General features: G+C 45.3%; 1 protein-coding gene across 3 annotated transcripts in view; it reads right to left on the bottom strand.

The window, feature by feature from the left end:
- LOC134339443 (long-chain fatty acid transport protein 1-like) overlaps positions 1 to 15,767 on the bottom strand; it is a 98,615-nt gene that overhangs the window by 40,795 nt on the left and 42,053 nt on the right. For all 3 annotated transcript variants that reach the window (XM_063035958.1, XM_063035959.1, XM_063035957.1), the window contains one exon: positions 6,880 to 7,062. In XM_063035958.1, coding sequence (XP_062892028.1) covers positions 6,880 to 7,046 — 167 coding nt within the window. In that variant the 5' untranslated portion in view covers positions 7,047 to 7,062. The remainder of the gene's footprint in view (positions 1 to 6,879; positions 7,063 to 15,767) is intronic.

The raw sequence follows: 15,767 nt of genomic DNA, 5'->3' as shown, positions 1-15,767 counted from the left end.
CTTAATTTGTTCAGCACAATGTATGGGATGAAGGGCCCGCTCATAAGTTCTATAAAATCACCAGGGGGTGGGGGGCATGGAGAGGCTATAGTCATAGTCATACTTTATTGATCCTGGGGGAAATTGGTTAATTTAACCAATTAATTTAATTTAACCATTAACAACGCTATAGTGCTGAGGATTCCCTGCCGCGTTTTTATGGGACACAGCAGGAATTCATAACTTTGCCATTATCTCACTTTCCCCACATTCCGGCAATGCTGATTCCAGCGCGAAGTTACAGAAATCAGGAGCACCCCTAGATTCGGTTCTACCTCACTCATCATTCAATAGAAGCAAGTAGAGTTGGACGTGAGCCTAATTCACACCAACCCAACAGTGGCCTCTTGTCAAGCAACAAGCCAATCTTGAAATTCTCGTTCTCACCTCCCCATGAAGGTCTGAGACAAAAAGGTCCCACAAATCTTCACAAAGGTGGTCACTTTGGGTGGGGGGGGGGGAGGAAGAGCTCCTTTTTTGTCCGACTGTTGATTTAATAGTTTCCTGATTTCACTTCCATGTGAACTGGCGCTAGACTAGCTCAAGCTGACAGGAAGGCAACAGAAACCCAAATAACCACGGGTTACAACAGTGGTGCAGAACAGCACCTCTGAACACACAATACGCTGAACCTTGATGTGGATGGTCGACAGCAGTAGCAGATCTTCTAATAAAGTGACCACTGAATGTACACAGAATGGAGGCATGGAGCCAGCTCTAATTTTTATATCAGGGTTTCTTTTCCTAGATTCTTCCTAAAGGAGAAATAGTTTTGGCAAATCAAATTGCTTTATTGTGACAAAGGAAGGCATTTGGCCTGTCAAGGCTATTCCTGAATCAGGGTGTGGGGCAGTTAATGGGATGAGCGAGAACTGATTCTAGAGAAACATGGGGAGGGAATGAGGCTGATAGGAATGCTGGGAACCTGTGCTAGAGTCATAGAAAAGTATAGCACAGGGACAGGCCCTTTGGCCCATCTAATCCATGCCAAGCCATTTAAACTGCCTACTCCCATCGACCTGTACTGGGACCATACCCCTACCATCCATGTAGCTATACTAACTTCTCTTATACTTGCGCTGGCAACTTTAGGACGTGGAAGAAAGCTGAAGCATCTGGGGAAAATCCACTCAGTCACAGGAAGTGCAGGCAAGCCGCACTGAGATGGCACTGGAGGTCAGGACTGAATTCAGGTTACTGGAGCTGTGGGATGGCAGCAACACAAGCTGTGACACTGTGCTGTGTTGTATCTGGTCAAATCCATTTAGCACTACAGATACTGAGCTTGGAACGTTCCCGAATCCAGACACAGTGATAAACAATCTGCTGGAGGAACTCAGCAGGTTGATCAGCATCTGTTGGAGAAAAGGAATTGCTGACATTTTGAGAAACTTGAAACACTGACTATTCCTCTCCTCCTCACGGATGCTGTCTGGCCCTGTGAATTCCTCCAGCAGATTGGTGCTCCCAATTCCAGAGTCTGCAGCCTCTAGTTTCTGCACAAAGTTGAGAAATGTGGTTTCATTTACAAATCAGTAGTACGCCTGCTGACAAGGGCCGGGAACTTTAGCAAAGCAGTGTATTTAAATCTACTGCATGCCTCCCTCCCTCCCTCCCTCCCTCGGACTGCTTTCATTTCACAAGGCTTTGAGAGGGGAAGCTTGGCTGAGAAGATTCCAGCTGGCTCCAGCTCACACAGACCCTCAGCTGGAGCCTGTATCTGTTTAGGAATGGACTCTTAAAGAAATGTTCTCCTGCACACAATCTTCAGTTTGGCAAATTTCCAATTCCCATATTAGACTCACAGTTACAATTATTCTGAAAGATCTTTGTGACACTTGACTGCTGATCCTAGTGTGGACTAATTGTATCAAAGTCTGAACTTGTCCCATAGTCTACGGTATGTCTAAGTGTTATGTACCAGCAGCAATAGATCACAAATTGAGTCAGGTTTTAATGTTAAAACCACTATATTTATTAGTATCTACCCAAAATATAGAAAATTAAATGAAATAAACAAAGTTAACAGTGTTATGTATGTGTGGTTCCCAAACTGTCAAGCTTAGGAACAGTCCTTAAAGTCTCAGGATGGCAAACTAGAAAGGTCCAGTAATCCACGGAATAAGTGAGGGGAGAAACTTGTAAATCCACGTTAAAAGGTAGAGAGGAGGCGATTACGAAGAATTCCCCAGGTTCCACGCTGGGAAAACGAAGTAACAGTCGCAGAAGATCTTATCCGTCGAGTCGTCCCAAAATCCATGTAGAAATATCACAAGGTGACAGTCACAGAATATTCCTTAGCACGAGTGGTTACCAGATAACCTACCCGAAACCATGTAAGGGTTAACAAAGGTGGTTGCCACAGGGTACTCCAACAAAATCCACATATGGATCATGCAAAGTGACAGTCACACGTCCACTGTGCACTGGGTGCTGTTGATCAACCCAATTCTCTGGGCGTGGGAAAGTATCAGACTTTACCCATTGCTGCAGCAAGCTCCTGCTGGCAGCTTGTGGTCCAAAGCTTCCACTCTCTCTCTCTCTCTCCTTCTGAAAGTCCCAGCAGTCTGTCGCAGCTTGTTACACTGACATCATAGTTCCGCCTCATCCAGGCGTTTTAAAGTGACACCCACAGTAAGCGAAACCATGGTCATGTAACATAAGTCACGGAGGATTCCAGTTAGAAGGCAGACTTTGGTAAGTGCAAACTATCCCTACGCCCAAGAAAACACCTGAGGAGACTTCACAGGATGGTTAAAAGCTGAATCTGAGCTTCAAAAGAAAGGGATTCTAGGAGGAGTGACCGAAAGCAAGGTCATGCAATATATTTTATGGCTTGAAGAGGAACACATAATAGGCCTAGATTGAGTGGACATGAAGAGGATGTTCTCCATAGTAGGGAAGTCTAGATCCAGAGGGCAACAGCCTCGGTTTAGAGGGCTGTTCCTATAGAACAGAAATGAGGAGGAACTTATTTAGCCAGAGGGTGGTGAATCTGTGGAATTCATTGCCACAGACGGCTATGGAGGCCAAATCATTGAGTGTATTTAAAGTGGAGGCAATAGGTTCTTGATTAATAAGGGTGTCAAAGGTAACCTGGAGAAGGCAGGAGAATGGGGATGAGAGGGATAATATATCAGGCATAATCTAAAGGCAGAACAGAACCCCAGGATGGTGTGTTGTGTCCCTAGTGCGACGGATGTCTCAGATTGGCCACAGGACATTCTAAGAGGGGAAGTTTAGTAGCCAAAGCTCATTGTCGTAAGAGCATCAGTCATAGGAAGAGAAATAGGCCATTTGGCCCATCAAGTCTACTCTGTTATTCAATCATGGCTGATTTATTATCCCTTTCAACACTATTCTCCTCCGTTCTTCCCCGAACATTTGACAGCCTTACCTATCAAGGACTTATCAATCAACCATTTTACAGATTATTAGTCTATCTCCCCCATTTGGTCTTGCTGTCTCATCTGGGTAAGAGTCTGTAGTTACCTTACTGGCCTCATCAGTTAATCCCAGCACCCACGGAACCAGATTGGAAGTAAATTATCTTCGATAAGGGGAGCAGGAGGAACTAAAGATAGTGCCAGAGGTTTTTGAGGACCAGGGGGACTTCTTCCAGTTCATCCGTGAAACAGCTTAAATGTCATGTTCTAGGTCAGCAGGTGGAGGGATTGAGAAAGGTAGAGGTTATGATCAGTAAGCCTGTAAGGACAGGCAGGGACAGATTAATAAGTATGGTGAAGCATGCTTATTTCACTGCAAGGAGTATTATGCACACAAAATACTGGAGGAACTCAGCAGGTCAGGCAGCATACATGAAAAGTAATAAAAAGTCAATGTTTGGGGGCGAGACTCTTCCAGTCCTGATGAAGGGAGGGGTGAAGACGCCGCGATAAGAAGGTGGTGGGTGGCTGGAAGACGATAGGTGAAGCCGGGTGAAAGGCCCAACTCTATCCACCCAACTTCGTATTCCACTTCCTCCTAAATCCTTTCCAGTCCTGATGAAGGGTTTCAGCCCAAAATCCTAGCCTAATCACGGGACAATTTACAATGACCAATTAACCTACCAACTGGTACGTCTTTAGACTGTGGGAAGAAACCAGAGCACCCGGAGGAAATCATGCAGTCATGGGGAGAATGTATAAACTCCTTACAGGCAGTGACAGGAATTGAAACTGGGTCACCTGTACTGTAAACTGTTGTACTAACCACTACGCTACCGTGCCGCCCAGGAATGTCCCTGGGAAGTAGGATTAAAGAGAACCCCAAGGCATTTCATATACATGTTAAAAACCAAAAGGAGAATTGGGGAAGGAGTAAGAGTAAGGGAAAAGAGGACAAAGGGAATTCACGCTTAGAGTCAGAAGATGTGGGTGAGGTACTAAATGAGTGCTTTAAATCAGCATGGAGAAGGGCATAGAGGATAGTGAGATTGGTGGGGTACACTAATCTAAATTTTGAGATCAAGAAGGAGATAAAGTTTGACAAGCATACTCGATGTCCACAGGACCTGATGGAATCTATCCCAGGTTACTGAGAGAGGAAAGAAAGGAAAGCTAGTGCCTTGAAGAAGATCTTTGTATTCTCTCTAGCCACAGGTAAATTCCAGAAGAATTAGGGAATAAATAACGTTATTTGTTTAAGGGGGAAAATGTGGATAATCCAGGGAATTATCACATCAAAAGTAGGGAAACTTGAGAGGATTATTAGGAATAGGTTTGCTAGTGTTTGGAAAAGCATGGGCTAATTAGGAACAGGCAGCCTAGATTAGGAACAAGCTTAATCGATTGAGAGGAGGTGATAAAGTTGATTGAAGAAGGTGAAGCAGTGAATGTTGTCTGCGTGGGCGTTAGTAAGGTACTTGACAAGGTCTTTTATGGTGGGCTGATCCAGAAGATTAAAATGCTTGCCAGTTTGGATTCAGAATTCACTTGTTCACTGAGGAGAGATGGCAGTGGTCAATGGGCCTTATTCTGGCTGGAGGTCTGTGAACAGTAGTGTTCTGCAGGGATTAGTGTGGGGACCTCATATCCGTAACTGTATACAGTATATGTATAATGACTTGGATGAAAATGTAGATGGTTTAGTTAGTAAGTTTACAGATGACAAGAATTGGTGGAGTTGAAGACATTGACAAGGGTTATCAAAGGATACAGCAGGATGCAGAACAGTTACAGATAAGGGTGGAGAAATGGCAGATGGAATTTAATCTTCAAATTCCATAAGACCATAAGACATAGGAGCAGAATTAGGCCATTCAGTCCATCGAGTTTGCTCTGCCATTCCAGCATGGTTGATCCCGTATCCCACTCAACCCCCTATCCTTTGATGCCCTGACCGATCAGGAAACTACCAACTTCTGCTTTACCCATGAACTTGGCCTCCACTGCAGTCTGTGGCAGAGTATTCCACAGATACACTAATCTCTGGCTAAAAAAATTCCCCGTCCTCTGTTCTAAAAGGTTGTCCCTCAATTTTGAGGCTGTGCCCTCTAGTTGTGGATACCCCCGCCAGAGGAAACACCCTCTCCACATCCACCTTATCTAGTCCTTTCAACATTTGGTAGGTTTCAATGAGATTCTCCGCATTCTTCTAAATTCCAGTGAGTACAGGTCAAAGCTGCGAAACACTCCTCATATGTTAACCCCTTCACTCTGGAAACATCCTCCATCCTCGTGAACCTCCTCTGGACTCCCTCCAATGACAACACACCCCTTCTGAGATATGGGGCACAAACCTGTTGGCAATACTCCAAGCGCGACCTGACTAGTGTATTATAAATGCTTCTTGCTTTTATATTCTGTTCCCCTTGAAATAAATGCCAACATTGCATTTGCCTTCTTTACCACAGACACAGACTGAACCTGTAAATTAACCTTCTGGGAGTCTTTCATGAGGACTCCCAAGTCTCTCTGCACCTCTGATTTTGAACCTCCTCCCCATTCAGATAATATCTGCACTATTGTTCCTTTTACCAAAATGCATTATTGTATATTTCCCTACACTGTATTCCATCTGCCACTTTTTTTGCCAATTCTTCCAATCTGTCCAAGTCCTACTGCAATCGCATTGCTTCCTCAGTACTACCTACCCCTCCACCTATCTTTGTCACAAATTCGCTGACAACATGACTGTTGGACAAATCGCTGTAGTTTTCTGCTTTGATGCTACATATCAATCTTAGACTTTGTTTTTAAATATATGAGCACTTCTGTTCTATTTTAACAACTATTTTTCTTTCTTCACATGCCCCTCCCCTTGGGCCTTCAATCATCTCTTTCATCATTTAGGCCCCCTCCTTTTAATCCGATGACATAGCCTTACCTTTGCTCTCCCCTTTATCTGGTTCTTTACTGGCTCTTCCAGCTTGTTTGTAGGAATCTTTGACATGAGACTCTTTACCTCCACTAATGAATGCTTCCTAATCTAATGAGTGTTTCCAATGTTTTCTGTTATTTAGAGATACAGTAGTTAACAGGCCCTTCAGCCCAATGAGCCTGCACTGCCCAATGACACACGTGAACAATTAACCTACCAACCTGTACCTGCAGGAAATCCACGTACTCACGGGGAGAATGTATATCCTTAAGGACAGCAGCAGAACAGAACTCAGGTCGCTGGCACTGTAACAGCATTACACTAACTGCTCTGCTTAGAGTTATAGAGAAACTAAGCAATGAGGTAAATATGCTATAAATGTGAGAAATTTTAAAATTTAAAAGATCCCTCCAAAGAAACAATGTCCAGCTTCAGAGCTGCACCAAGTGCAAGACTTGCTTACCCTCACACTAAAGCACAGACACCCCGCAATGAAGCCAGTCTCGCAGCGCAACTTACAAGATATCTCTAGGGGCAGTTTTCACCACAATTCGGAAAAACCTCCATCCTCCAGTTCCGAGATAAATGCCCAAACTGGCAGCAATGCTCCAGGTCCAGGAAATTCCCAGGAGCTGCATCAATCCCAGAGATCCCAGGGATACAGTGCAACTCACCACGTTGTGCATCTTGCAAAGAGGGTGCCTATTTGAAAAGAAACAATGCTGAAATTAACAACAGTAATATGTAGCTTTATTGTCAGAACAGAGCTAAGCAGGTTAAACATTAGGAAGAGGATAGAAATAATCCCACCTAATTTGAAAAGTGGCCAATTGTTTGGGGCAGTCAACATACTTACAACTATAACCGTTAGAAATGGTGGATGGCATGTCTGGGACCATACGTGGGTTAGGACCTTAGCCACTTGCTAAACAGCTTCAATAACGGGCCATGTACACCCAATGGACTGGGTCCTCTAACCTTTTATGTCGGTTCAACTCTGCACCCTTTACTCTGCCCTTATGTAGCCAGTATCATGGTATTGTTTTATTGGATATGGGCTGGTCTGATGTCCAACCAGACAGTTCAGCCTCATCCAATGTTAGGGTGTGGTGTGGTGGGGTGGGGAGGTGTGCGCTGTTTAATCTACACATTATTCCTCCAAGCTTCTAGTTGCCTGGCTCTGAAGCAATCCATGAGTGAATCAGTTCTACATCATTTATATATATTTTTTAAAGTTGTTTTAAGCATTATTTATAGCTTGCCTATTCAAGCAGGAGAAGACTGCGCAGAATTAGCCATTATTTTAGCTCAACGACAGGAAGGCAGACCCAGCAAGGCACTGTGGAGCGCTCAGAGCTTGAAGGGGGACTGGGAATGTCATGGAAAACTATTGCAACTGACCCCAACTCCAGCTGTCTTGACTCTGTCTTGTCACTGGATACAATGGTCTCAGATAAGTGAGTGAGGTCGTCACAACTCTTCCTCCATTTTAAACTAAATCTTTGCACAAGTCACTCTTGTAATTCAGTTCCTACAAATTGCAGATGACTAGAGTGAGTCTCACCATTGCACTATGAACAAACTAGAACTACAACTGATCCTGGTGCCTATAACCGAGATAGGTATCTCCCAATTCATGATGGTGGAAGCCTGGAGACTGGAGGCCGGAGGTTAGTCCTGGGATTAGAGGACTGCCTGTGTATGTGGGTTGGTGAGAGAGAGGAAAAGGGCTTGTTTTACTGTGGCTGTTTCATTGCCTGCTAAGTTCTGTTTTATTGTGTTCTGTGTTGTCCTACTGAACATTGTTGGCACCAGAGTGTGTGGCAATGCTTGTGGGCTGCCCCCTGCACACCCCTAGCTTGCATTGCTTGTTAACACAAACAACTCATTTCCCTAACAACACACACAAAACACTGAGAGAACTCAGCAGATCAAGCAGCATCTGCGAAAATGAATCAACAGCTGACATTTTGGGCTGAGACCCTTCTTCAAGACCGGAAGGGAAGGGAGAAGATGCCAGAATAAAAAGGTGGGGGGAGAGGAAGGAGGTTAAGCTGGGAGGTGATAGGTGAAGCCAGGTGGGGTAGGAAAGGCAAAGGGCTGGAGAGGAAGGAATCTGATAGGAGAGGGAAGTGGCCATAGGAAAAGGAGGAGGAGGACGGGAGCTGGGGGAAGTGATAGGCAGGTGAGGTGAAATAAAAGGCCAGACTGGGGAATAGAAGAGCATCGGGGGAGGGGGGAGAGAAATCTTCTTTTACCTGTATGTTCCGATGTACATGTGATAGATAAATGAATCGGTATCTCCAAGTTGGGATGCCAACTCTGGATCAGTTCTTAGCAGGGGTTACATTGTATAGGTATAGAGATACTACAGGTGCTGAAAATCAAGAGCAATGCACACAATGTGTTGGAAGAGCTCAGGTCAGGCAGCATTTATGGAATTTAATAAACGGTCGATATTTCAGGCTGAGACTTTTCATCAGGACTGAAAAGCTGGGCTGGGGGCGGGGGAAGAATTACAGGATGGCATGTGATAGGTGAAACCAGGACAAGGGGAGGGGTGAAGTAAAGAGATAAAGAGCTGGAGGGGAAATCTGACAGGAGAGGGCAGAAGACTGTGGAAGAAAGGGAAGGGGGAAGAGCACCAGAGGGAGGAGATGGGCAACTAAGAAGGGAAGGTGTGAAAGGGAAACAGGAATGGGGAATGGTGAAGAAGGGAGGGCAGGTACAGCAGTTTGAAAAATCGATGTTCATACCATCAGGTTGGAGGCTACTCAGATGAAATATAGGGTGTTGCTTCTCCAACCTGAGAGTGGCCTCATCACGGCAGCAGAGATGGACATGGATTGACATGTCAGAATGGGAATGGGAAGCAGAATTGAAACAGTAGATAACTCCAACAGACTCCCAGGTGAAGTGTTGCCTCACCTGGAAAGACTGCTTAGGACCCTGATTGTTAGTGAGGGAGAAGGGGTAGGGATAGATGTGGCTCTTGTTCCGCTTGTAAGGATAAGTGCCATGACAGACATCAGTTGGGAAGGATGAGTGGACAAGGGAGTCCCTGCAAAAAGTGGAAAGTGAGGGGAGGGAAAGTTATACTTGGTGGTAAGATCCCATTGGAGATGGCAGAAGTTACTGGAGGGGGAGGTTTCTGGGATGGTAGGTGAGGAAAAAGGACTGCTTTTCCTGGTGTGGTAGCAGGAGGATGGGGTGGGGACAGATGTGTATGAAACAGAAGAGATGTGGGTGAGGGCAGCATTGATGGTGGAGAAAGGAAAGCCCCTTTGTTTGAGAAGGAGGACATATCAGTTATTCTGGAATGAAAAGCCTCATCCTGAGAACAAATGCGGTGGAGATAGAGGAGCTGAAAAAAGGGATTGGCATTTTTACAAGAGGCAGGGTGGGAATAGGTGTAGTCCAGATAGCTGAGAGAGTCAGTGAGTTTGTAAAAGATATCAGCAGATAGACTGTCTCCAGAGATGGAGGGAGATCAAAAAATAGAGGAGACAGGTGTCAGAAATGGACCAAGTAAATGTTGGGCAGGGTGGAAGTTGGAGGCTAAATTGATGAAGTCAACAAACTCGGCATGGGTGTAGGAAGCAGCAACCATGCAGTTGTCAATGTAGCGTAGGCATGGTTGTGGTGCGATGCTGCTGTAGGCTTGCAGCGTGGACTGCTCCACGTAGCCAATGAAAAGACAGGCATAGCTGGGACTCGTGTGTGCCCATGGCAACACCTTTTGTTTGAGGTAAGTGGGAGGAGCCGAAGGAAAAATTGTTGAGGGTGAGGACCAGTTTCCGCAGACGGAGGAGAGAGATGGTGGAGGGGAAGTGGTTGGGTCTGTTGTCCAGAAAGAAGCAGACAGCTTTAAGATCCTCATGAAATGTACAGGGACTGGACATCCATAGAAAAAATGAGACCATTAGGCCCAGGGAACTTAGAGTCATTGAAGAGATCGAAAGCATGTGAAGTGTCACAAACCTAGGTAGGAAGACACTGGATCAAGGAGGATAAAATAGTGTTGAGGTATGCAGACGCGAGTTCAGCGGGGCAGGAGCAGGTAGAAACCATGGGTCTACCTGGACAGTCAGGTTTGTGGATCTTGGGTAGGAGGTAGAATTGGAAGGTGCCGGGTAAGGTACTGGGTGCTGGGTGAGGTTAGTGGCAGTGGTTGGGAGAGCCCCAGAGTCAATGAGGTCGGTGATGGTACAAGAAACAATGGCCTGATGCTCCTTAGTGAGGTCCTGTTGAAGGGGTAGGTAAGAGGAGGTGTCTGAGAGTTGCCGGCTGGCCTCAGCAAGGTAGAGGTCAATCTGCCAGACAACTGCAGCACTCCCCTTATTAACAGGTTTGATGGTGAGGTTGGGATTAGTACAGAGGGAGTGGAGAGTATATTTAATTGCATAATGTACAGCAAAGGACGTATCAGCATCTTCTGCAATAAAACCATATTAATACTAACTTCCAATCCAAAGCCAAGTAGGCTCAACTACGGACTCCTACCCGGTCTTCAACTTAAACCATACAACAGTATAATATAGTACAGCCTTTGGCCCACAATTTTGTACTGACCTTTTAACCTACTCCACAATCAATCTAACACTTCTCTCCTAAGCTCAAAATCCTTCATTTCTCTTTTGCCCATATTTCTTGTGTGTCTCTGTTGTATCAGCCTCTACCAGCACCTCCATCAGTGCGTGCCAGGCCCCTATAACTGTGTAAAAACCCATCTCTGACATCTCCCCCAAACTCTCCTGCACTCACCTTAAATGGACGTCCTCTGACATTAGCCATTGTCACCCCGGGATAAAGGAGCTGGCTGTTCACTTTGTCTATGTCTCCCATAACCTTGTACACCTAACCTCCTTCATTCCAAAGCGAAAAGCCATAGCTCGCTCAATCTTCCCTCATAAGACAAGCTCTCTAATCCAGGCAGCATCCTGGTAGATCTCCTCTACAGCCCCCACATTCTTTCTGTACAATTATGGATCAGCCCCGTGCAGTGATATCAGGCCGCACTGGTGACAGAGCGGTTACTCCCCATCGTGCTCCCTGAAGGAGGATCTAAGATGGTGCCAGAGGGCAACTTCTTTGAGTTCATCTGTGAAACAGCTTAAATTCATCTCTTTGTTTCCTTTTTCCTTTTCAAGGTGTTCTGTCGGAGTCCGTGATCTGCAACTGCAGTCAAACTACAGTTCTTCATGGCGGTGGGTTCCCACTCTCAAAGCTCACTGGGCGGCCGTGTTTTCAGCATCTCCAGGGGTGGCCTGGAATACGTGCGCCTTTGGGATGTGGAAGCATTACTGGAACTCAGAACATCAAGACAGCGAGTGCAGCTTTCAAAGACCTCTGCACTCAAGTGATTGGTCTCTCTCTCTCTCTCTCTCACACACATACACAATGTGGTTCGGGAAGAGTCTGCTGGTTCTCGAGTTGGGTGAGCTTGAATAAGCGACGCTGTAGAAGGGGTGATCCCTCTCTCTCCCTCATTAGTGAGAGACAGAGCCTGTGGCATGTCGAAATACTGGTTATGGGCTGGAGTTTTTGATGGACTCTAGATCTTGGTCTTTTTTGGGGGCTTTGCTATTGCTTTCTTGGTGGGTGGTGGGGCTGATGCTTCCTGCTGGAACAAGTGGGAGGAGGGTTAATACTTTTGCTGCTGGTTGTGCATGGGGGGGGTGGAGGGGCTTTGGGGTTCTAATGTTTTTCTGTCATTTATTCTTTGGGGTTTTCCTCTGTTTCATGGATATCTGTAAAGAGTATGAATTTCAAGTTGTATACTGTATACATTCTCTGACATTAAATAGAACCATTGAATGGCACCCTTGGCACTTTGGTGGCACTGGACTTGCAGGTTTTCTGGACTACTGGCAACAGCTACTCCAGGTCCAATCGAAGGCGTAATTGTTTGTCTTTTGCGCCCCTTTTACAATCGCAAGGTACTGCTGGATACTAAGAACATCAAGTACTGCATAACTATCCCATCAACAAGCTGCTTGATAGCGATGGATCTGGACTTATTATTATTTTGCCACTTGGACTCGTTGAGTACTCTCGGTATATTGGTGCACATGACTATCTCGGGATGTATTCATTGTGATCGCAAAACCCTGCTAGAAATTGGCAGTGTAGTATACTGAAGGTCCAGATCACTGGTTCATTGGAAAGACCAACAGTGGTGGAGCTGCATTGCCCCGGTTGTAAGAGGACCAGGTCCTCATGCTGTGAGGCTGGCTGTTGCAGATACCCAGGAGAGGCAACGTAGGAGAGAGCAGAGACCTCAGTGAGTGTGCTGGAATCCATACTGTACTGCGTTGGGGGACTGGCCCCTCCCACTGCTGCTGCCCCTCAGTGTTCTCTCAGTGGAAGAACAAGCTGGACTAGGACAACTTACCAACAATCTGCAGTCATGCCACTCAGAGAGTTGGGCTATATTATTTTTTTTCCATGACTGTATGTTTTCCTGCTATCGTAACCGTATGTGCTATTCGTGCTGTGTGCTGTCGGTAATGTGTTTTGCACCGTATCCCCAGAGGAACACGGTTTTATTTGGATATATTCATGCATTGTTGAATGATCATTAAACTTGAACAATGTTCTTCCAGATCAAGATGCACAAGACAGTACCTGTAACTCACACAGAACAAAAGGTAATATTACCACAAATAAATCAACAAATAATATGGTGCAATTATGACACAAGTCAAAAAGTAAACAGCTTAACACCACTGGCACTTTATACGTGATGAGACCTAGGGACTTCAATAGTCTCACGGCCTGGGGGGGGGGGAAACTATTTCCCATCCTAACAGACCTTTTCCAAATGCTACAGTATCTGCTGCCTGCTGGTGGAGGGTGAAAGAGATCTTAGATGGATGGCAGAGATCACTGACAATGGTAAAGGCCCTGCACAAGCAGTGCTCCTGGAAAGTTTCTCGGAGGAGTAGAAGAGAGACCTTAATGATCCTCTCAGCAATCCTCACTCTCCTTTGTTGGGGCTTGTGATCAGGCGCCTTGCAATTCCTGTACCAGATGGATGTGGCTGGTCAGGACACTCTCAATTGTAACTCCTGTAAAAATTGGTTAGAATGGTGGTGGGGAGCAGCCTTACTCATTTCAATCTCTTTAGGAACTGGAGACACTGCTGTGCTTTATTGACCAAAGATGTGGTGTTCAGGGACCAGGTGAGATCACCCGTTATATGTACTCCAAGAAACTTGATTCTTTTAAATCTCTCCACGGAGGAACTGTTTATGTGCAATGAGGGTCAGCCTGCACCTTCCTAAGGTCTGTAATCATCTCTTTACTCTTGCCCATGTTGAGGCTCAAGCTGTTATGTTCGCACCATTCTACCGGTCGCTGTAGCTCCACCCTGTATGCTGTCTTGTCATTGCTGTTAACGAGGCCAGCCATTGTTGAGACATCAGTAAACTGGATGACTTGGCTTGAAATGGATCTAGCAATGCAGCCATGCATCAGCAGCGGGCGGTGCGCGCAATGGTGAGCGCCAGGATTCAGTATGATGTGGTGAGTGCCGGGGCTCAGTATGGTGGAACTAGAGATGCTGCTGCTGACACCAACTGTGATTTTTCTGTCAAGAAGTCCAAGGTCTAGCTACAGAGAGAGGTGTTGAGTTCTAACTAGGACAGTTTGCCCACCAGCTTCTGAAGGATGATCTTATTAAATGCTGAGCTGAAGTCAATAAGTAGCATCCTGGTGTACGAAGCACCATTTTTCAAGTGGGACAGGATGGACTGCAATACAGATTCTCGGTACACCAATGATGTTCCATTACGTACTAATGGAACACAGAACATTACTGCACAGTACAGCCCCTTCACCACACGATGTTGTGCCACATTTTTAACTTACTCCAAGATCAATTTGATCTTTCCCCCCCACATTGCCCTCTATCATTCATAGGCCTAATCTCTTAAATGTTCCCAAACTATCAATAGATATACTTAAGAGACTCTTCAAAGATAAATCCTTCCATCATCAAGGACTCCAGCATCCAGGCCATGCTCTCTTCTTGCTGTTGTCATCTGGAGGAAGGTAGAAAGGCCTTGGATCCCATACCACCAGGTTCAGCAACAGTTATTCTTCCTCCCTTCCCCCTACCTTCTTATTCTGACTTCTTCCCTTCCTTTCCAGTCCTGAAGAAGGGTCTCGGCCCGAAACATCAACTATTTATTCATTTCCATAGGTGCAGCCTGACCTGCTGAGTTCCTCCAGCATTTTGTGTGTGTTGCCTTGGATTTTCAGCATCTGCAGATTTTCTTGTGTTCAGAAACAGTTATTATCCTTCCACCGTCAAGCTCCTGAATCAGCATAGATAACCTCACTCACCTCAACGCTGAACTATTTCCACAGTCTATGGATTCACTTTCAAGAATTTGTATTATTTACTTTGCTTATTTATTATTTTTGTCTTTGCATAGGTTGTATTTTGTACATTGGTTATTGTCTGTCCCTGAGTGTTGTTTTTCTTCAATTCTACTAAATTTCTTTGTTTAACTGTGAATGCTTACAAGAAAATGTATCTCAGGGTGGTAATGGCAACATGTATAGTAAATAACTTGATAATTTTACTTTGAATTTGCTTTGAAATCTAATGAATAGATTTATCCTCCAGTCGTCTCTTTGTGATTTTATTTGATTCTGGAATATCTCTGGATGTTCTGGAAGGGTTTGGAAATCCAATTCAAAGCACAGTTCTCTCCCCTCTGCACCCACAATCACCATGAACACTAAGGCACTGTTCCAGCGGTTAGGATACAATGGAGAATGCATGCCTGAAATGTAAAACCACAGCGTACAATAACTCCTCTATCAGAATGCAGGTAAGCACAAGTGTGTTGGCAGAGAAAGGATATTTTCTAGACAGGTAGTAACTATTGCCTTTTACTGTTGGGTAATCCACTCGCTGGAGAGGCAGGCACAGGCTAACACTGCCTTGGTGAGATACCAGTAGGATTACCAGATAACTACCTTTATCTTAAAGATATCAATCCTAAATAAGTAGTTGTACTGTCAGCTCTAACTCAGAGCTTGCAGTTCCAGGGCATGCCAAAGTTTGAAACTAATGCAGAGTCTGAGTCAACATTTGAGAGAATTAGGTGGGATGCTGAAGGGATACAGTACCATGGGGAGGGGTGGGACGAGGACTACTCCTTACATCTGGCCTAATGGCCAGCATTCATGTTGTACCTGCCACCCTCCTCTGAGTAAGGCAGACATTTGTAATGTCTTCAACACACCAACAGTAACTTTGGTTGAACATAGAACAATACAGCACAGTACAGGCCCTTTGGCCCATGATGTTGTGCTCACCTTTTAACCTACTAAAAAATCAATCTAACCCTTCCCTCCTCGATAGTCCTCCATTTTTCTAGCATCCATGTGCC

Source organism: Mobula hypostoma, chromosome 29 (genome assembly GCF_963921235.1).
Source record: "Mobula hypostoma chromosome 29, sMobHyp1.1, whole genome shotgun sequence".
NCBI lineage: Eukaryota > Metazoa > Chordata > Chondrichthyes > Myliobatiformes > Myliobatidae > Mobula > Mobula hypostoma.
Note: the sequence above shows the minus strand (reverse complement) of the source record. Positions and strands in the feature narration are given on the sequence as shown.